Source organism: Rhodamnia argentea, chromosome 3 (assembly GCF_020921035.1).
Source record: "Rhodamnia argentea isolate NSW1041297 chromosome 3, ASM2092103v1, whole genome shotgun sequence".
NCBI classification, from domain to species: domain Eukaryota; kingdom Viridiplantae; phylum Streptophyta; class Magnoliopsida; order Myrtales; family Myrtaceae; genus Rhodamnia; species Rhodamnia argentea.
Window position 1 is genome coordinate 15,897,768 of NC_063152.1, and position 21,376 is coordinate 15,919,143.

General features: G+C 40.9%; 2 protein-coding genes across 2 annotated transcripts in view; both read right to left on the bottom strand.

The window, feature by feature from the left end:
* LOC115732668 (disease resistance protein RUN1-like) overlaps positions 1-21,376 on the bottom strand; it is a 525,447-nt gene that overhangs the window by 425,160 nt on the left and 78,911 nt on the right. The gene's annotated exons all lie outside the window — the stretch shown is intronic.
* The window catches only part of LOC115730158 (tRNA-specific adenosine deaminase TAD2-like), a 350,880-nt gene that overhangs the window by 1,308 nt on the left and 328,196 nt on the right, over positions 1-21,376 (bottom strand). Inside the window, exons 2-8 of the mRNA XM_048276864.1 lie at positions 4,706-4,988; positions 3,222-3,259; positions 3,031-3,097; positions 1,888-2,047; positions 1,703-1,799; positions 1,036-1,038; positions 168-268 (exon numbers count right to left, since the gene is read on the bottom strand). Coding sequence (XP_048132821.1) covers positions 168-268; positions 1,036-1,038; positions 1,703-1,799; positions 1,888-2,047; positions 3,031-3,097; positions 3,222-3,259; positions 4,706-4,783 — 544 coding nt within the window. The 5' untranslated portion in view covers positions 4,784-4,988. The remainder of the gene's footprint in view (positions 1-167; positions 269-1,035; positions 1,039-1,702; positions 1,800-1,887; positions 2,048-3,030; positions 3,098-3,221; positions 3,260-4,705; positions 4,989-21,376) is intronic.

Consider the following 21,376-nt stretch of genomic DNA (forward strand, 5'->3'; position numbering starts at 1 on the left):
GTATGGATTCTCGAAAAGAAAAGTGGGGGAGGGATTAGTCACAAAGGCCTCTTAAAATGTATATTTACCTATGGGTCCATTAAAAAGAACAGGTGCAAACTGCGGTATAATAACATTCTTTCGAACAGACAGTTTAACTGGTTGAAATGGTTGATCGCTATTCATACCATTAGGGTTTCCTCGTTCATAAAAATCTCGCAGAAGAGAAATGGCTTTTGATGCCATTATGCCTCCACAGCATTTGAAACCCTTTGATCCAGAATTCCCACTGCAAAAGTAACAAGAAAATGGTTGTTGACACTAATAAATCAGGCAGATACATCACAGAATGCTTTTGACTCATAATCAGATTATTAATTGCAACATAACTGTAAATTTCAAGCTCTAAAAGTATAGATTTCACAGTTTTTCTTTCCCCTTAACTTTCCATTTAGATGCATCCTTTGTACATCTCTTGCTTCATCCCCCAATACTTGAGCTTGTTCTTTCAAAACTAACACTTTGAACAGAAAAACAATGTCCGTAACCTAGAATAACAACTTGAAACCCTTTGATCCAGAATTCCCACTGCAAGAGTAACAAGAAAAATGTTGTTGACACTAATAAATCAGGCAGATACATCACAGAATGCTTTTGACTCATAATCAGATTATTAATCGCAACATAACTGTAAATTTCAAGCTCTAAAAGTATAGATTTCACAGTTTTTCTTTCCCCTTAACTTTCCATTTAGATGCATCCTTTGTACATCTCTTGCTTCATCCCCCAATACTTGAGCTTGTTCTTTCAAAACTAACACTTTGAACAGAAAAACAATGTCCGTAATCTAGAATAACAACTTCATGTATGCCTTCAATCACAATGAAACAGATCCTGTCTCGCTACGTTTTAACTTTTATGCCAAAAAAGTAGGGAGTAAAAAATTAATGAGTTCTGGACAAGCTTAGGAAACATGAAATGTTAGCTCATAAAAGTGTCAGACAGATGAAAAATCATACTGGAAACACAAGCCACACACCACAATTTAGCAGGCACATGCTCTCATGTGTGCAAGAAGAGACAATTGCAACTATTAAAGGAGAAAAGAGATTTCTTTATCAAGTACATTGCCCATGGCTTATCAGGACGCTAAAATTTCCTCGCAGTTAAAATTTCATGCTTCTTTGAAGATACTATATTTCTCGATTTAAACACATTAAAGACATCAAAGAATCTCACTGCAGTGAAAAACGTCAGGAAGAAGAGATGAAGAAACAGGGGGTAGAGGGGAAAGGAAAACAGAAACTAATGTTAGCTTAACTTGTAGCACTTCCCAGAACTGTAAACTTTTGAGGGCAAATAAAGAATATGGAAATGTCTAACAAGTCGCAAAGAATTTAAGAAAAAGGAGACAGCAGGAAAAGAAAGAATGAATACAAACTTGACTTGTTGATGCTTCCAGAAACACCACTTCCACTTAGACAAAGGGAAGGGAAGAAAAGATGGAAAATTAGTGCCATAAACCTCCATTTATTTTCATGGTTATGTGGTACAATATTCGACGTGCAATAACATACAGAATCAGTATGAACCCACATCCATCAGCTATCAACATAAGGAATCATAAACCTCCAGTAATCTTTAGTTGTCAATATTCATATGTCACAATTTCAAAGTAAAACTATGTACAAAATGAGCAGCAAAAGCAAGTTCAGAAACTGACCTAATGCATGCCTCAGAGCTACTTGAATTCAATGACAGTATTGAGCCACAGCCTCCAAATTTATCATTTGCACAGCCATAGTATACTTCCTTTACACCTAAAAAGGGTAGGAGTCATCCAATCATTTATAATTAAACAAATTCTAGCAGAGTTCAGTTTTATTTCAGTATGACTAACTGATATACCGATGATTGATAATGCCGCTGCACACATTATGCATGGTTCACATGTCACATAAAAGGAGCACACGGAAAACTTCTGTGCAACTTCTGCAGCCGAAAATCCACTCCTCTGCCACTGTACAAGAAGAACATCAAGAGCTTCCATCTCTGCATGTCTCGTTGCCTATGAAAGTGCAAGGAGAAAAACAAAGCAAGCATATCAAACTTAGGAGCTTTGTCAGAGAGGCAGTTGCTCCTAGTGCAGTTTCAACATAAATTTTGGAAATGCATTTCATGAGAAATGTTTTTAGCTTCAAGTTAACTGATTAAGAGTGTATATAAGATCGAACAAGGCAGGTACTACATTAAGTCAACAAGTTTTGCTCGCTTGAAGTTGCTGAGAATCTCACATGGAAAAAGAGGCTTCTTATATTAGCCACCTCCGCCTTTTCTAACAGTATTTCTAAATACACCCCTGTAGCGAGGTGCCTTTGGTTTTTCTATTAAGCTCCACAAGATACTAAAAGGGCCAAATATTTTTCACATCAACTATCATCACAATCCAGAAAATCATCTATAGTAATGTATCGTCACCTCATGACTATAAATGATTACAGATAGACCCTCATATAAGAGATAGTCTCTATTAGAAACCAGGCTTAAACTAGTTGTGTAAATGGCCATTATATGAAGAACTGGGCCCAAGGAGCAGGTTCTTACATCTTAAAAGGCAATAAAATGGTCGCAATGCATTTTTAGACCACAAGTGTACCAAAAGTCTACCTACATACAACCTAAGAGAACAATGTTAGGAACTTCATAAACGGAATTAAAAACCGTAATATGGTTCCAGACATGGCACAATGGCAAATGAAAAACATAAAACACTGTACATAATAAAGCAAGATTATTGTTATTGTTAGCCGTAGCCATATTTTATGGAGAAAAATTGGAACAGAACCCCTTACAGCCTAATAATGAATGGCAAATTCAACTTATTAACAGAATATATTATTTTAATATCTATTAAATACAAATTAAGGGAGAAACACAAAATGATCAACAATGAACTACGAGTGGATAAGTAGAGGGTATCAATTCCGAAGAAAACAAAGTGCTGTTTGCCAGAATCTACAGAAGGGGGTGGAGAAGCGATGATAAACATACATTCCGCGTCTCGTTAGTCCGGTTTCTTCCTGCCGCAATAACGTTCCCATCCTCAACAATCACACAGCTGTTCAGTCAAAAAGTCCAATCTGAAATGATTCACTAATTAAGACTGAAGTACTAATCATCTTAATTAGAAAATAAAGTAATATATACAGAATGCACCTGGTTACTGAAAACCAGTATCTTACCCAACTGGAACTTCAAGGCTGTCCAACGCAAGCTTTGCCTTATATAAGAAAAAAAATAGGTCTTGTCACTTGTTATGGGAAAAAAATACGAGAATAAGAGTCAGAAATTCTCTCATGCATGCACGGGGACACGGTCTGGAGAAACATGAAAGCATATTCAAGAGGAAATCCGCATCACGTTGCCAGCAGTAGAAATATTTCAGCATCAATATGCAGCTACTAATTGAACAAATGCATGTCTCACAGTTATATGAGCAAGATCTCGCAGGTCTCGTATAATATGCTGGTCACTAACTTCCAAGCAACGAATATCACCACATACTCGTCCTGTAATACAGATGCAAATCCCACCTAATGATTATAATGATATGGCTGTAACAACAGTACAGAAAAAACAAGAACTAAGTTGAGAAACTACATGTTGTTCATTCTAGTGTGTCCTATCATGGGTACCTCAGAACCTTTTCTTTTATTAATGAGGTCTCACTCAAACAGTCAAGAAGCTTCCTGGAGTTTTAGTTTTAGTTTCTGGGTCATTTTCCTTTACCAATGTTATGGAACATAAGGACAAAGAGAGATCCCTAAAACTGTTGTGAAGCCCTCAGAAATCAGAATTGCCAATCAGTTTATTGTGATTTTGTCTCTATTCTACTGAATAACTTATGTGAACTCTGTGTTTTTCGTTATTTTTTCTTTTTCCATATCCACAGCCCATAGGGCAAAAGAAAATAACCACCTAACCAGTTATCCATGGGCACAACCGATGCTCACATTATTCTCATGCTCCAAGTAAATTTGGTTTTAAATTCTTCCTAGGTGCCAAAGTCAAAAGGTGGTTAAAGGAATCAACCTCAAGCATCCTTTCCTGGTGGCTTGCCATCTCATTGCATCCTCTTCATCCCCCTATGCTTTTGACTCTTCAAGCGCCTCATGAAACCTAACACAGAATCCTATCCCAGGGATGAAGCTTCTAGCAAACCTATCACCCGCAGCACATCTTTATGATAGGCACAAACTATACATCCACATTTCCTAGTCACGTCAAAAGCACCCAAATCCATCTCTCCCTCCCTCTCAACCTACGGCACCTGGATTGGCTCTATATTTTGCCTGAAAAGGGGACTGAGCCACTCCATGTACACCCAACTTCCTCTTGTTGCACTCTGCCTTGCTTGTTTTTCCTTTAAACCTAGACTTCACCTACTTCTTTCAATAAATTGCCACCTGTGAAAAGAGTGAAAGAAAACCTATACCTTCTAAGGATTGTTGCTGATTTTGCAGCGAGTAATGTCGGCTACCACTGGATGCACTACCAAGCATCCACAGACAACACTTACAAAGAAACACTTGTTCGACGTCTCCTGAACAAATTCAACTACACATTCTTCAAGTTCCCGCGCAATTATAGCACCAAACGAATCGGATTCAAACTTCGGCTCAAGTATTACATCAACTTATCACAATTCGGTTGTGCCAGCCATTACCTGATCTATAGCAAGCTGCATGAAGCCCAGAACCTCAGGAGAGAATCGTTCACCCGGAGCCGCGTTATCAGTTTCCATGGCGTCGGCTGGTGGTGGTAGCCCGTCGCCTCCACTCGCCGGTCTCCGTCCCCTTCGGTTCGCTAGGCTCTTTTAGGAAGAACTTCTTCTGTTCGTTGCCTCCGCTGGCAGGTGCCTATCTTCCACTGGTTAAAGCTCGCTGGCGTCGGATGAAAGATGAGCAGCCGTGGTATTGAAAGTGGCGTCGATGGAGTTCGAAGTTTGCCTCCGGTGGAGGAAAAGGGGAGGAGCTGAGAACGGGAAAATCAAAGAAAGGAGGCGGGGAGAGAAAGAATATATAGAAGAACTAAATCAAAATTAGTTCTAGGATATGTAACTAACCAGGGTTAAAGTTAAAGGGCATTTAGCAAAAAGGGCCAAAAAAAAGGGGGCTTTTTTTTTTAAGCATACGCACTAGGAGACCACAGAGTTCTCCAGACAAAACTAGCACAAACTGTTTCAAATGGGAAAATTGTGCTTCGATGCGATTCACAGCCTGACACAGAGTATAGTTTGACGCACCAACCTAGCACTACGTCATCACACACCAATACAAAATTTGATCATGGACACGGACGTCCTCAGCCTGACAAGTCCTCTCGCAAATTGAGTTTAGACCAGGAACTAAAAGCATGACACTATGGAACACCAGTGCAGCTACAGACCCAGTAATAATGTGCTCGTGTAAGGTGCTTTGTACATCATCCCTAATAGACTGTTGTCATCTCTAGTATACATTCGCAAAAAGATGCTCATCCAGTGAGATATTCAATTCAATTTTGTCTTGGGAATTTTAACGAACACCTGGCGGGCTAATCATAGCAACCACTATAAGTACATAAACCTCCAAATTCTAGCCATCTCCAACGAATCAATCCCACAACACAAATTCGAAACACCCCTAACGTCCCAAAATCAAAATCAAAGAATCAGAGTTGATTTCTCTATGAGTCCATCATTTTTGGAAAACGTGGAAGATAAGCGCAGGAAAAATCATTATATGAACCTGTAGCGCTCAGTTCTGTGAAGCAGAGTAATGGCACACTGCAGAAAGTCGGGAGCGAGGGAGTCACTGTAAAAGACAGGCCCTAGAGTTTCAAGTAAGCAGGCATACCCTTCAAAGCAAAGACGTAGAATCGCGCGCTCGGAGAGAGAGAGAGAGTTGACTTAATTTTGAGGTCAATTCTTTTGCTACGGTTTTGGTACCGCGACGGCGCGACCGACCTAAAATATATATTTTCCCTTCTTACACATTTCTTATTTCACTTTTTTGCAATTCCGTCACTTATCTATAGAATTATCTCGTACGGTCAAATAAAAAGTTTCAAGATATTTTGGGAATAAAATTGTAAAGTCTGAAACGACACGAAAAACATTTGATTATGATGAACTTGATAAGCTTATTTGAATCTTGAACATTTATGCATAAGAACTAAATTCTTCATAATGGGTATGGTCAATTTATTCCCACATATTTCCCATACGCCCGGAGACGCATTTCTGGGTTATACGAGGGTTTTGGCCAAAAATAATAAATCTTTTCTCGTGTCACCAAAAATCTTAAATTAAAATTATTATACCATCCATACAATTTTTTTGGTTGCAGTGGGATATGAGGAAAAAGAAATTTAAAGCAACTTCATAATTTCTTGTAATAACCATAACATATTTTTATGGCGCTGGTAGAAGTGTTGGGGGTTTTGATGGTAAAAAATATTATGAAATGTTAACGTCACATTGAAGGCTACAGACATACTCTTCAATAATCTTTTACCATCAAGGTAATTATTTTTATCTATTATATCCCCAGTCGAACCATCCTTTTTCGTAAGATATCTCAATTTTTCTATAAATTTTCTTAGGCGATCAAGCTACAAAAAATTAGTTTTTTTTTATGGTCGAATACAAAAAAAGTAGTTGAGATCAGGAAGAAATCGTCAAAGTTAATAATGGAAACGGTAAGTGAAAAGTGAAAAAACTGAGCAAAAAGCACATTCGTAAAGCAAGCACCGTCATTTTGAGTATATGGTACAACGGTAATTTCTCACGATTGGCAAAGATTTGATCCTAAGGCAAGCACTGTCATTTTGAATGGGGAACAAGGTAATCTGCGCGAATCAAAACATGAGTCGGGGAAAGTGCATCTGCCAGAGTGAATAATCTGGAGCAACTAAGCAAAGATTTGATCCTAAGGCAAAGTGAATCGCTGCTGCTAACTTCTCGGTTCGAGGATTGCAACGTCATTTTCTGTGACCAGTGTCTTCAAGCAAGAGAAGGGATTTGAGAGGAACTCCACAGCCGCGCATACAACGTACCCCCAAGTGCTTGCAGGTTGGATTTGGTAAACCTTGCAGTCTAGAAGCATCTCGGCAACAAGAATGATTTTGGAGACTCGAGAACTGTGAAAGATCAAGAAGGGTTCTAATAGTTCATGAAATGCCGACCAAGCTAAGTAATGAGTTCATTTAAACAGGAAAGATGAAGAAGTATCCGAGAAGGAACAGCTGAGTTTAGAGGATGGTTCCAGTTCTTCAGCACTAGCGTAGCCTCAAAGGTGACAACGGGACCTGAAAGAGTAGAGTTACTCCTTGATAAAAATGTCAAACCAAAACCCGAAAATTATGTCCTGGACCCAATTATGACTTCAAGCAATCCACAGCAATTCATCCATGAAGTCCTTCTCGTCGCTCTTGGAGTCATCGGACACTCAGGCTGCAGAGCAATAGCGCAACAATTTTATTAAGCAAATTCCATTTCCGATGCATAAATTTTGAAAAGGGGTCATAGAATTGTACGCAACAATTGATCGAAAACAAGTGACGTACCGTCTTCTCTGCTGAATTCGCCATGTGCAAGCTCTCACTCTCTCCATTGCACGACTCCTTTGTGGACTCAAGCCTCTCAAGGGAGATACCTGCGCTCTCCAACTCTCCCTGGGTTTCCTCTTTCTCGACAGCCTTAATTGTAAGAACACCGTTAGACTTCAACTCACTTCCTTGGCCATCAGTTTCGTCACCAACAGCTTCCTCGACATCCCTCCACTCGATCTGTGAATTATCTCCGGCTTCCACTTCCTCAACAATCTGAACAACCGCATTTGACTCTAGAGGCTTGTTCATAGATGCAAACGGAGGAGACAGCGATTCTCCACCATTCAAGTCCTCCTTGCCCTCATCGAATGAGCGAGGGTGGTCCTCAGATGTTGGGGAATTATTCTGGACACCGCCCTCACTTTCCTTCTCGTTTTCGCTTATCAGATCACCATTTTCTAATTCGGAAAGCACCCAAAGAAAAGGAAACGAATTAATGAAAGAATTCACCGAACATCCAACCCCAAAACAAAAACGAAAGACAACAAACAAACCAAATCAGCATACAGGTTTAAAGGGCTACGAGCTAAATCAAGATTGGGAATTTTTCAAAGATAATCCATCAGATCAGCCCACACGCAGCCAAATGAACAAACACCTAGCGACCCAAACGACATTGACATATACCCAACAAGCGAAATTGACAGAGAAGAGGAGGTGAGAGGTGAACGATGCAATTGATGATTGAGCGAGAGGAGATCACCGGGAGGGTTGCCGGCGATTTGGCTCCCCAGTTCCTTCTTCTTCTTCCTGGCGGCTTTTCTCCTTTTTGCAGCTGAAGCCATGATAGCCCTCGCTCAAATCTCACACCCGACTCTCTCTCTCTCTCTCTCTCTCTCTCTCTCTCTCTCTGTATGCCCGTGTGTGAGAAAACGGGAGAAGTTCTCGTGAATACCATGAGCCTGTCATGTTATGCGTTTGTGTGTGAATTTCGAAAGTCTTTCCCTCCTCGCGTCTCGAAAAGCATCCGATATCTCCGCAAAATGATGCGTCGGCATGCATTCCCCTGGACAAAAAAAAAAGTGAAAATTACCCACAAAACACACTAAACTTCCAAATTGTCTTAGGCGTCCGTTACACTAGTGATGTGATATAATTAACCAATTGCATAACCGACGTCATGCACCTCGTCTTATGTGGCACTTGAATTTTAAAAATACTAATTTTGACTGACTTGTCACGCTTGGTGACATTGTCGCTCGATAGGACCATTACATGAAAAAAAAAAAAAACTCGCAAGATCACCATCAGACAGGAAGAGAATCTCGGGATGGTCTATGTTTATCTGTAAACGAAACAAGAGCACGAGGAAACCGCACAATTATAAGCCTCTAAGGAACTCGCGAGAGGCTTCAAACAGAACAAACGGTTGCTCGTTCCACCAGAGCTTCCACTACAGATATTGGGATGTTAAGATCTGTCTTCCAAGTGGTAAATCCAGCAAGAGAAGCGAGACATGAATGCTAAACAATGAAGCTCCGGTAATTAATCAAACAGGTCCATTGACCTTTTCTAATCTCATGTATGAAAGTAAGGGCATAAAGGAGGTTCCTCTCACTGTTCATTTATATTCGGAAGCGTCTTAGATTCCAAATGAATTCCAACAATGTCGAAATTATTCCAACGATCATTACCGGTTAAGAATTCTTCAGGATGATGATGCCAAATAAGGTTTACTAATCACATTTTTATTTGCCAAAATGCATTTGTAACGCATAGTATAATATTTCAAAGCATCTGTGATAGTTTCTTCATTAATGGCTTGACAAGTACCCATTCAACTGATTCCAACAAATAAAGAGTATCGTCCCTGCGATCTTTTCGGACAATCAAACTTCAAGCACTAGTTAAAATTCAGACAACTTATTAAGACGCTTAAGATTTAACCCCGCAACCATCGCGTGACATTATCGGACAACCCGACATGCTCCACAAAGGTATAATCTTATAAATAATGCCTTTTCCTTGCTGGCTCGGGGAAGGCAAGAGGTAGCTGTAAGTGTCGCGACCCTCCGTCGGAAAAACCTCCCGGCGGGCGAGTAGGGCTAACGAGCCGATCCTTTTAAATTTTATTTTATATGTTCAGAAAATGACCCCGGTTGTCCGCGGGATCTTTTAGGATCGCGGGTCTCTCCCAAGACCCATTACTCGAATCGCGATGTCGGGTAAAATTTATCAAATATCGAAATTGACCTTGTGTGGTCGGGTGGCATGTGCGAAGTGTACATGCAATTTGGAGTCGCCACCGATCGATTTATTGGAAGGTACGATCGGAAAACCTTACCGAGCGGTCGGGAGAAACCGTTCGGTTCTGCGAAAACCGGAGATTTTTGGGTCCGGGGACTTGGTTACGCCAAATTTCATATTGACGCCCTTTCGGTTACCGATGTCGAGTGTTTTTCTAACCTAGGAATTCATGCGGATGTAATATCGGGTGAGGTAGGTCCTAACAATTCTACGTATTCATGCGGATGGAGATTTTCTATCCTAACTGTCACAATAAGAAAAATTTAATGTGCAATCAAAATCATCACAAGCAATCAAATCAATCGATCAAGGTTTGACATGTCTAAAATGGCCCTATCGGCCCACACAAAAATCAAATTCGGGTTTCGGGGTGATTTGGTGAAAATTTGGGGCGGAAGGCCCGGAAGGGTAGAATGGTCATTTTTTGGGGTTCGGGACCCGAAAATCACAAAATTAGGGTCGGGCCAGTTGAATGTGACCATTTCCCATTTTTTGTGATTTTCCAGAATTTTTCTAATTTTTTTAATTTTTTGGAATTTTTGTTTATTTTCTAAAAAATATTAGGAATTTTCCGGATCGACACGGATCGACTCTCGAAGTCTCAAAATTTTCGATCCAGACTTTATGAGTCCCGAATCGATCTAGGAATTTTTAGAAATTTTTTGTGAAAATCTGGGAACTTTTATGAATTTTCTAAGTACTTTTAGAATTTTTTGGGATTTTTTGGAAATTTCTTTTTATTTTTTATTATTTTTTATTAATAAACCTGACCGGGTCAAACCGGTCAAAAACCGGTCAACCCGGTCCGACCGCCCGCGGACTCGCCCGCTACACTCAAAACGGCACCGTATCTATTTTTTCTATTTAATCTCTTTTTGATTTTCTAATACTAATTCCTAATATCCGAAAATATATATACAAAAAAGGGTGGACGGCCGTGATCAACTTCAGAATTAATCTCGGCCGTCGACTCCTCACTAAAATGAAACGACGTCGTCTCGGGCCCGCTACAAAAACGACGCCGCATCGGCCTATTCAAACGAACGGTCACGATTAGAAGCTAAGGCTCGATCCGAGCCATTCACTCGCTTATTAACAAAACGACGTCGCATTACTTAACTAAACGGACGGTCAAGATCTAACCTAGATCTAATCTAAGCCGTTCGTCCTATCTCTACCAAAACGACGCCGGACCAATTAAATGCATGGACGGTCACGATCTAACCTAGACTCAATCTGGACCGTCCATTCCTAATCTATCCTAAACGACGACGCATGCCTATCGATCTAAACGGTGCCGTTTCCAAATTATTCTAATTTCTACCTAATAAACTAATTATCCGAAAATACAAAAAGAAGATCGAACGGCTGAAAATCAAACCTATCGATTTATCTCAGCCGTTCGATCGAATCCGAGTCACCTCGCGCGCGCCAACGGCCGAGCCGACTCGGCATGACCCGGACCAATGAGAGCTTGACACCTGGACCCTTGACCATTTGACCGAGCCACGTCATCTTCGTCTTCTTCATCGCGACGACACCTAAACGGACGGCCGAGACTCTACCGGCGAGATCTAACGGCTAGATCTCACCGGATCAACGCGAAATCACCGCCGATCAACTCCTCTCACCCCTCGGATCAACATAGTTGAAAATCGGACCATTCTATCCACGAAATCACAACTAATCAAACACACACAGTCTCGTGGTTGCGTAGTTCAATCACAAAGCACATAGCACAATAATTCAATTCTATCACAGAGAAGCTAGAAGAGGAGGTAAGGAAACTTACCTCGAGCCCAGATCGAGCTCGCGAGGATTAGAATGGCCTGGCCAGTGCTTGGCCGCACCGCATGATGTTGGAGGCTCGACTCGGGAGGTTTGGACAGAATCAATGCAAGAGGAAGTTGCGATGGTGATTAGTGAAGTTCAAGCGATAAAAGGCACACGGTAATTGAGAAAATCGTGATCGCGAAGATGAGATGCCATGATTGCACAAGAGAAGGAAGTGAAGCTCGACTCACCCGATATGGAGGTTTGAGGCCGAACGAGCCGCCGCGATTGTCTTCTGGAAGTTCGAAGAAGCTTCTAGCGGTGGTCCGGTGACCTGATTTGGCCGGGAACGACGGCAACGAAGATCTCACGATCTCAGCCTGCAACTATGACCAATCTTCACCGGAGCCTCTCTCTCTAGCTTTCCCTCTCTTTCTCTCTCTATTTCGGTGTGTTGAGCGAGCAAATGAGCCTCTTCTTTTGTTCTAGAATTCTCTTGGCCCTTTTATACTCATTTTTTGAAAAATTGGCGCGTTGGACGTGAGCTGGCCGAGGCTCTCACGTGCTAAATCACACGCGTTTTTTGGTCACCGGAGGTCGAACGGCGACGGGCATGAAGACACGCTCCGTTTGGTTCTCCGTTAGTCACGAATTAAGCTTGAATTTGTGCGTTTTTGCGAAATGTTGACTTTTGTATGCGCTGAACCTTTGACTCCATCGCCGGCGCATCTCCGGTGACGATTGGTCCCGGCGTCGGTGGCAATCGACTCCTCTTGAGTTGAACCACAAAAGCCCTAATGTGATTAGTCGGATTAGGTTCGAATCGAGCTTCAATTTGGTCGTTGAAATCCATTGTTCAAACCTGCAAAAAATGCACGAATCTGTGAGGAAGATGATGTACTATTTCGGACCGGTTCGACCGGTCCGACGGGCGGTCAGACCGGTCCGAACCGATTCGCACAATAAAATTCATAGAATTTTCGAAATTAATTGAAATTGAGTGGGAATTTTTGCATTTACACCTCAAAATTGAACTTAGGGGCCTGAATATTATCTAGAAATGTGGTTTTGCCCAAAATTTTATATCAATTTGCACAAAAGCCCCAAATTTTTCTAAATTCCCAATTTGGGGAAAAGTTCAATTGGATGCCAATTCGATCAAATTGGATCATGAGACCTATGCGAATCGATTTAGAATGTGTCAAAACCCTAGGGGTGGTCCAATTTTGCATAGAAAGTCCCCCAATTAAAAGTAATTTCAAAAATTGGCAACTTGAGGGACTAAATTGCAAAGAATTTGGGGGATTTTGCTAAATTCGCGCAATTCCTGTAATTGAGGGTGCAATTGATCAAATTGAAGCTCAAAGGGACTGTAATTGAATGTCTAGACTCTAAATGTACAAAAATTGCAAATAAAAAGACTCAATTGGTATTTTTATGCAAATTCAACTCTAGGTGTTGTGAAGGAACACCTAAAATTGAACTCAATTTTTAATTTCTCTTGAGGTCAATATGAAAAGGGAATTAAAATAAAAATATTGAACAATTTTGTGTATTTTTGTGACCTCGAAAAGTATTTTTTTATGAATTTCGAAGTATTTTCCTATTTTCTGAAAATATTAAAAAATGTGAAAAATATGAAAAATTATTTTTTGTTCCAAATTGGTTCCTTATGCTTGGCCAAGGCTTCCAATGTTGATTTTTTAATTTTTTGATTTTTTGTGAATTTTTAGTGAATTTTTAGAAAATAAAACTAAAAGAAAATTGATTAAAAATCGGGTGACAACAGCTGCCCCTCTTTGAAAGTAATCTCGGTTAGAGGTTGCTTTCAAAGACAAGGTGACACCTGGATCCTTAATCGACTTTGCTGGGGAAAAATCTAAAGAAAACTAGTCTTAACATCCAATTGCCTCACCTTTGCTGTTAAAGCTCCGACTCCGTGGGGAATTATTTCCAATTTATGCTCATTTCATGTGAAAGAGAGATAAGAGAGAGAGATACTTACCCGTAGCTCACCCGTCCGTAGTCCGATATTTGTTGATCCGAGGTTGAAAAATTGGGTATACGGAATTACCTTTGGACGGTTTGGCGCGATTTTGCAATGGTCGGCCGTCCGTCGGTGTCGAGTTGTGGTTTGGAGATTTGGAAGGGAGGTTCACCCTTGTAACAAAGGGGTTTCACCTATTCAAAATGGTTCGACTATCCACTGGGGATTCATCATTTAAAAGGGGCAGATCGGCTTTCATCTAGGAAGCTACTCACCGTCTGAAAGGGAGGTTCACCCTTGTAACAAAGAGGTTTCATCTATTTAAAAGAGATTGGCTATCCTCTATGCGGGGACTCACCATCTAAAACGCAGATCGGCTTTCATCTAGGAAGCTACTCACCGTCCGAGAGGGTGCCATCTGAGGACCTAGGTTTACTAGTGTACCTACGTAAGATCAAACCCTATTTTCAAATTTTTCTAAAAAGCAGATCGGCTTTCATCTAGGAAGCTACTCACCGTCCGAGAGGGTGCCATCTGAGGACCTAGGTTTACTAGTGTACCTACTGAAGCTCAAACCCTATTTTCAAATTTTCAAAGAGGAGATCCGAGGACCCGGGGATGCCGAAAAACCTGCAGAAAATCCAAGTTAATCAAATCTCTAAAATGTAACTTTTCCGAGGATTTGGGATCACCAGTGAACCCGCAGAAAGTTCAATCAAATATCATTAGGATGACAATTCTAAGTTCGGGGGAGAAACTTAAGAATTTTAGACAAATTTTCAAAGTGTATTTGCGAAGGAAATATGTCCAATCACAAGTTCAAATTTTCACCGAGGATGAATTTTGAATGACACATCCCGAGTGTTCTACAAAAATGTTGTTTTAAAAGTTTTTCAAAAGGGTTTTCCTTCATCCAAGAGGGCTTCTCACCATTTGGGAAGGCTTTTCTCGAAATTCAAATCCACTCACGTAAAACCTAACCTTGAGGTTTCGGGATCATTCGAGATGCATATAATCCGACTAATCGTAGAATGCATTTTAAAAGGGACCGTAACTCGAGCCAGGTCAAAGGCTTATCAAAGGATGTTCATTTTAAGGTTTAGAAATGAATTTTGATCAACAATAGCTTCTTCGGGTCTACAAGTCAAGAACCTTGAAGTCATGATAAGACAGGATTGTACTTACCTCTTTAAGCGGTAGCTTCCTGTATGATTTCTTGCATCAACTTGAAACACCTCTTAGATCGGAAAAGTTTTGGTGACAGGTTGTATCTTGGCTTAAGGTGGGCTCTTTAAGAATGGCCATATTTTCAAAAGAGGGGTGAACTTTGGTGATCACCTTGACATTTTTACCAGCATTCATTTGCTTTTGCAAGAGATTCATGATCATTCTTTCTTCAATGACTTTGAGGATTTTCCTCTTTTCATCTTGCTGATTTTTCTTGAGGATTTGCCCCTTTTCGGGATGCTCTTTTCATGGGCTTTGGCCTTGCTTTTACCAGGCATTTTGCTTTTTCTAGTCCTTTTATTTCTCATCATTTTTTGTACCGACCGGCTCTTTTGAGACCAGTATCAAAAATTTTTCCGATCATGCTTTTTGACTCATTGCTGGTAATTCCTTTGTTTGCCCCGGTGTGGGGAGGTGATCACCAACAAGGGTTTAGAAATGAATATTCAAAGGCTCAAATTGGCTATTCAAAGGGTAAGTGTTTAGGGATATAGAAATGAAGTGCTTTTCTTCACTTTGAGGTGTTCCAAGTCTTTGCTAGAAATCACCCGAAGCTATCACAAAAGATTGATGCGAGGTTAGTACAATGAAGTCTTACCTGATTTTTTCTCCAAGGAATCACCCGATGAACCTCCAAATATGCCCCAATGTGGGGTGGTTCTTGACAGGGTTATATTCATAAAATTCTCCCTTTTGACTCAGATTGGTTATCAATGGATATAAATGTGTATGGATAATTTTGAAATGGAAATGCTTTTCATCATTTCAATCCATGTAATCACCGCGAATGATCCCTACGTTCCAAAATTAAGGTCTTTCGCTCTGTCACTATCACTCATCACTCAAGTGTATCGGGGACGTGTTTAAGGATAAAGTTTGCCTCTTTTCATTTGAAGGATCATTCTTTTGAAAAACTTTCAAAACATGCTTTTTTATAGAAACTCAGAGCATTTCATCAAAATTCATCATTTGCAAAATGTTCTCATCAAAAGATATATTCAAAAGATGTTTCTGAAATTTGTAAAGGAATGTCTCTTTGAAAGGGCCTTGTGGCTCTATAAATCCAAGTTTTTCAATTTCAAACACGATGGTGTATGAAAATACTTTGTAAAGGAGGAGAACCTCAAACCTGTCTTCTTCAAATATTGATTTTTGTCCCCTGTAAAAGCAAAAGGAAACAATCGATTCAAGATATTCAAAATTTTAAATTCTCAAGCGATTTCTTCTCATCTCCTCCGGATGTTGACTCCCGTTTCCTGTAAAAACAAAAGGAAACGATCAGTTAAAGATGTTTAAAATTTCAAATCCCTAAGCGATTTCTTCTTCTCTCCTTCGGACGTTGATTCCCGTCTCCCGTAAAAACCAAACGAACCAATCGATCCAAGATGTTTAAAATTTTTAAATCCCGAAGTGACTTCTTCATGTTTCCTTCGGATGTTGACTCCCGTTCCCCGTAAAAACAAAAGGAATCAATCAGTTCAAGATGTTCAAATTTTTTAAATCCCGAAGCGACTTCTTCATGTTTCCTTCGGATGTTGACTCCCGTTCCCTGTAAAAACAAAAGGAATCAATCAGTTAAAGATATTCAAAATTTTAAATTCCAAAGGTGACTTCCCTGTTTGGTCCATTGCTCTGTAGGATTCTTCATGATTCCCAATCCACCTACAAAATACGGACACATGCAAATGCATGTATGCAAATGTCATGGGAATGCAAAACTTTATGTGACTCAGATCCGCTCATCAATCGCTCCGAAGCTCAATTTTATTTCAAGGAAAATATCTCTTCACCGCATCCGAATTCACTGGACTCGCCAATTCTTCTCCATCCATGTTTACAAGTATAAGAGCTCCCCCGGATAAGACCTTCTAAATCACATAGGGGCCTTCATAATTTGGCATGAATTTGCCTCCTGGATGTTGAGCATTTGGGAGCATTTTCTTCGCAACTAGCATCCCTGTTTCAAAATTTCTAGGCTTAACCTTCTTGTTAAAAGCTCTGGCCACCTTTTTTTGGTAGCTTTGACCATGACAGATAGCTTTCAATCGTTTTTCATCAATCAAATTCAATTGTTCGTGTCTCCGTCGGTTCCACTCATCTTCCGAGAGTTCAACTTGAGACAGGATCTTTAAAGAGGGGATTTCCACCTCTACCGGTAGGACCGCTTCCATACCATATACCAAAGAGTAGGGAGTTGCCCCGGTTGAGGTACGAATTGAAGTTCGATAGGCCATAAGAGCATATGGCAATCTCTCATGCCAGTCTCGATATTTCTCGGCAGTTTTGGGCAATATCTTCTTGATGTTCTTGTTTGCCGCTTCCACGACTCCATTCATTTGCGGGCGGTAAGGTGAAGAATTAAGGTGTCGTACCTTAAATTGTTCCAATAGTTGATCGACAACCTTGTTGTTCAAATTAGAGCCATTGTCCGTAATGATGGCTGTTGGTACCCCATATCTTGAGATGATATCTCTTTTGATGAATTTAGCCACGTTGTTCGCAGTGACGTTGGCATATGAGCTGGCTTCAATCCATTTGGTGAAATAATCAATAGCCACCAGAATAAAACGATGTCCGTTGGAGGCCTTTGGGTTGATAGGGCCAATCATATCAATTCCCCACATGCAGAATGGCTAGGGTTCTGACATTTGATGTAGCTCGGTTGGCGGCGCATTTATCCTGTCGCCGTATACCCGACATTGATGACAGGATCTAACATGCTGGTTGCAATCTGACTCGATAGTCATCCAAGAATACCCGAGTCTCATAATCTTCTTGGCGAGGAGGTGACCATTCATATGCAGTCCGCATTCCCCTTCATGAATCTCTTTCATAATGAGATTTGCTTCTTTCGAATTAATGCACCTCAATAGGACCGAGTCAAAGGACCTCTTGTATAGGATCTGCCCGCTGAGGAAAAATCTAGATGCCATCTTACTGATGTACTTCTTATCTTCCGGTTGATCGTCCTGTGGGAATTCGCCCTTCAGCAAATAATTTTTGATGTCATGATACCATGGTTCTTCATCGGGTTCTTCTTCAATGACCATGCAAGATGCAGTCTGCTCCAGGATGTCAATCCTTAATGGCTCTATCTCAAGGCTATCTTGCACTTGTAACATGGCTGATAATGTGGCCAAAGCATCAGCAAAATGATTCTGAGTTCTTGGCGGATATTCGAAAGTGATCTCTTCAAAATGTTGGATCAACTCCTCAAGATACTTATGATAAGGGATAAGCTTGGGATCTTTTGTCTTCCACTCTCCTTGAGTTTGCAAAATAATCAGCATGGAATCTCCATATACCAGTAGCTTCTTTACCTTTAATGAGATGGCCAATTGTAATCCAAGAATGCAGGCTTCATATTCAGAAATGTTGTTGGTGCAGGGGAATACCAACTTGGCTGAAACTGGATAATGTTGATCTTCAGGGGATATCGAATCGCCCCAGATTCGATCCAGGTGAGGTTCACTGCTCCATCAAAGTACATTGTCCATTTATCTTCAGATATGTTCGGGATTTGACCTCCTTTGTTTTGCTCTAAAACATCTCTAGGAGGATTTTCAGCTAGCATGTCAGCAATTGCTCTTCCCTTGACAGACTTTTGGGGAGAGGTTTTGATATCAAACTCTGAAAGCAGTATTTGCCATTTAGCCATCTTTCCTAACAATGTTGGTTTCTCCAAAAGGTACTTGATAGGGTCATTTTCAGTGACCAATTCTATATGGTAATGCAGCGTGTATTGCCTTAATCTGTGGAGGACCCAAACCAATGCTACGCAAGTCCTTTCTACCGCCGGGTACTTGGCTTCGGACGTTGTGAACTTTTTACTCAAATAATATATAGCCCGTTCCTTTCGATCTTTGGGGTTGGTCTGAGCTAATAAAGCTCCCAAGGATTCATCATTAAGCGTCGGATATAGAGTTAAAGGAACGTTAGGGATAGGAGGTACCAATACTGGAGGTTGCACCAAATATTCTTTGATCTTATCAAATGCTTGTTGGCATTCTGCATCCCATTTGACCTTCGCACCTTTCTTCGGGAGCTTGAAAAAGGGTTTCGCCGTTTCTGATAGTTGAGATATAAATCTGGATATATAATTCAATCTTCCAAGTAGGCCCCTTACTTCCTTAACAGTAGAAGGAGTCCCTATTTCCCATATGGCTTTGATCTTGGAGGGGTCAATCTCAATACCACGACTGCTCACTACAAATCCTAGCAGTTTTCCGGATCTTCCGCCAAATACGCATTTCGCAGGATTCAACTTGAGCTTGTATTTTCTCAATCGATCAAATAACTTCTTTAGCACTTTTACATGGTCTTCTCCAGGCTTGGACTTGGCAATCATATCGTCCACATAGACCTCAATCTCCTTATGTATCATGTCATGAAAAAGGGTCACCATAGCCCTTCGATATGTTGCCCCCGCATTTTTCAATCCAAAGGGCATTACTTTGTAATGTAAGGTTCCACATTGTGTAGTGAATGAGGTCTTGATTTTATCTTCTTCCTTAAGCATGATCTGATTATATCCCGAGAATCCGTCCATAAAGGAAAACAATTCAAAGCCCGCGGCACTGTCAACGAGTACATCAATGTGCGGTAGAGGAAAATCATCTTTCGGACTAGCTTTGTTCAAGTCTCTATAATCCACGCATATTCTAATTTTTCTATCTTTCTTCTTAACTGGTACGATGTTGGCGACCCAATCAACATATGGGACAGCCTCAATAAATCCAACTTTTAGGAGCTTCATCACCTCTTCCTTGATTTTATCCGCGAGTTCGGGATTCATTCTTCCGGGCGATTGATTTATTGGTGTGCAAGAAGGATTTGTGGGCAAAGCATGCTCCACAATTTCACGATCTAAACCCGACATGTCAGCATATGACCAGGCGAAAATATCTTGATATTCTTTGAGCAATGTCGTCATTCTTAAAACGTCTGCTGCAGACGGGTGTCCTCCCACTTTCACTTCTTTGACGCAAGTAGAGTCTCCCAGATTAATAGTGATGGGTTCTTCGGAGATAGGAGGCTTAGATTCTTCAAAACAATCCCACTCTTTCTTGATATCGCTCACATCAGCCTCTTCTATATCAATTTCATATGCATAATCATCGAGCCGATCCGAGTCACATATTAACCTGTTATGCATGGGTGGGATGACATGCCCGAAATGCATCATGAAAGGTTAGTATCCAAAGATGACAAAATTAAAGAATGGATGATTTTTTAACATGAAAATATTTTTCGAATTCCAATTTTAAACAAAGAAAGGAGAACTAGTCCACGATCTTCCGGACATCCCGGTTCTCGAAAGCTATTTAAAACCCAAGATCATATGGCGGATCTGGCCTCAAGTTTCATGGTAGAATCAATTGTCATCATCGGACCAATCCGTTGCTCCACATGTCTGTAATAAAATTTGTGATGATTTTCATTAATAGACGTAACTAATGACAAGACAACATCGCACTTCTCGGATCGCAACATGCGACCCAAAGGGTGCTAAAAACAAAGCGAAAAGCTTCAAAAACAAATGCAGTAATCAAAATGCATTAAAAGGTAAAGTTCAGAAAGAGCCTTTTATTCAGGGGTGGGGAAATCATCGTCCGACCACTCGATTATCACGTTCACCCGATTATCCAGGAACGGGTTGAATAAATCCAGCTTTGCTTCCTCGGAGATATTCTCATCTTCCAACCATTTTCCTCCTTTGGAGAACACCTTGAATAAGGGGTTTAGGAACATTTTTCCTTTAGCCTTCCATGCGTCGGTGCCTATAAAACGGCCACCTTGGCGTCCATGGCGTCCACGGTCTCCGTAACGATTGTTTCGACCTCGGCCTCGACCCGTATTATTCTTCGTTATTCCATTATAACCTGCACCAACCTTGTGGTCATTTGAGCTCAAATTCAGAGGGTTAAGGATTCCCCGACCGTATTTCCCTAATCCGGCACCCGGAATAAATCCATTTGAGAGTAGCACTCTTCCCGCCATAGTCACAGGTTTCGAAAGCTTCGGTGCAGCTATTTTTGCATCCGGTGATACATGCATGACGGATACAATATCGAAGGTGTGATAACTCAGCTCCTCCTCCTTCGAGGGTTCAATGTATGGGACCATCCCTTTTAAAGCGGCTCGATGTCCCGTCTCGCCATGGACGGTAATCGCCTGGCCGTTGACTACGAATTTTAACTTTTGATGCGGGGAGGAAGGTACCGCTCCGGACACATGAATCCATGGTCTTCCCGGGAGCAAGGTGAAGGCGCTAGGAATGTCCAGTACTTGGAACGGTATGGAGAATGTTACCGGTCCAACGACAATGTCCAGCTCAATCTCTCCTACAACATTTTTAGAGACTCCGTCAAATGACCGGATGGTGGCCTTAGATGTCTTGACGAGGTCTTCATTTATCCCCAAGCTTCTCAAAGTGCTCGGAGGACATAGGTTAAAAGCGTAACCGTTATCAATCGGGACGTGAGGAACCTCTTTCCCGTGGCACCTCAC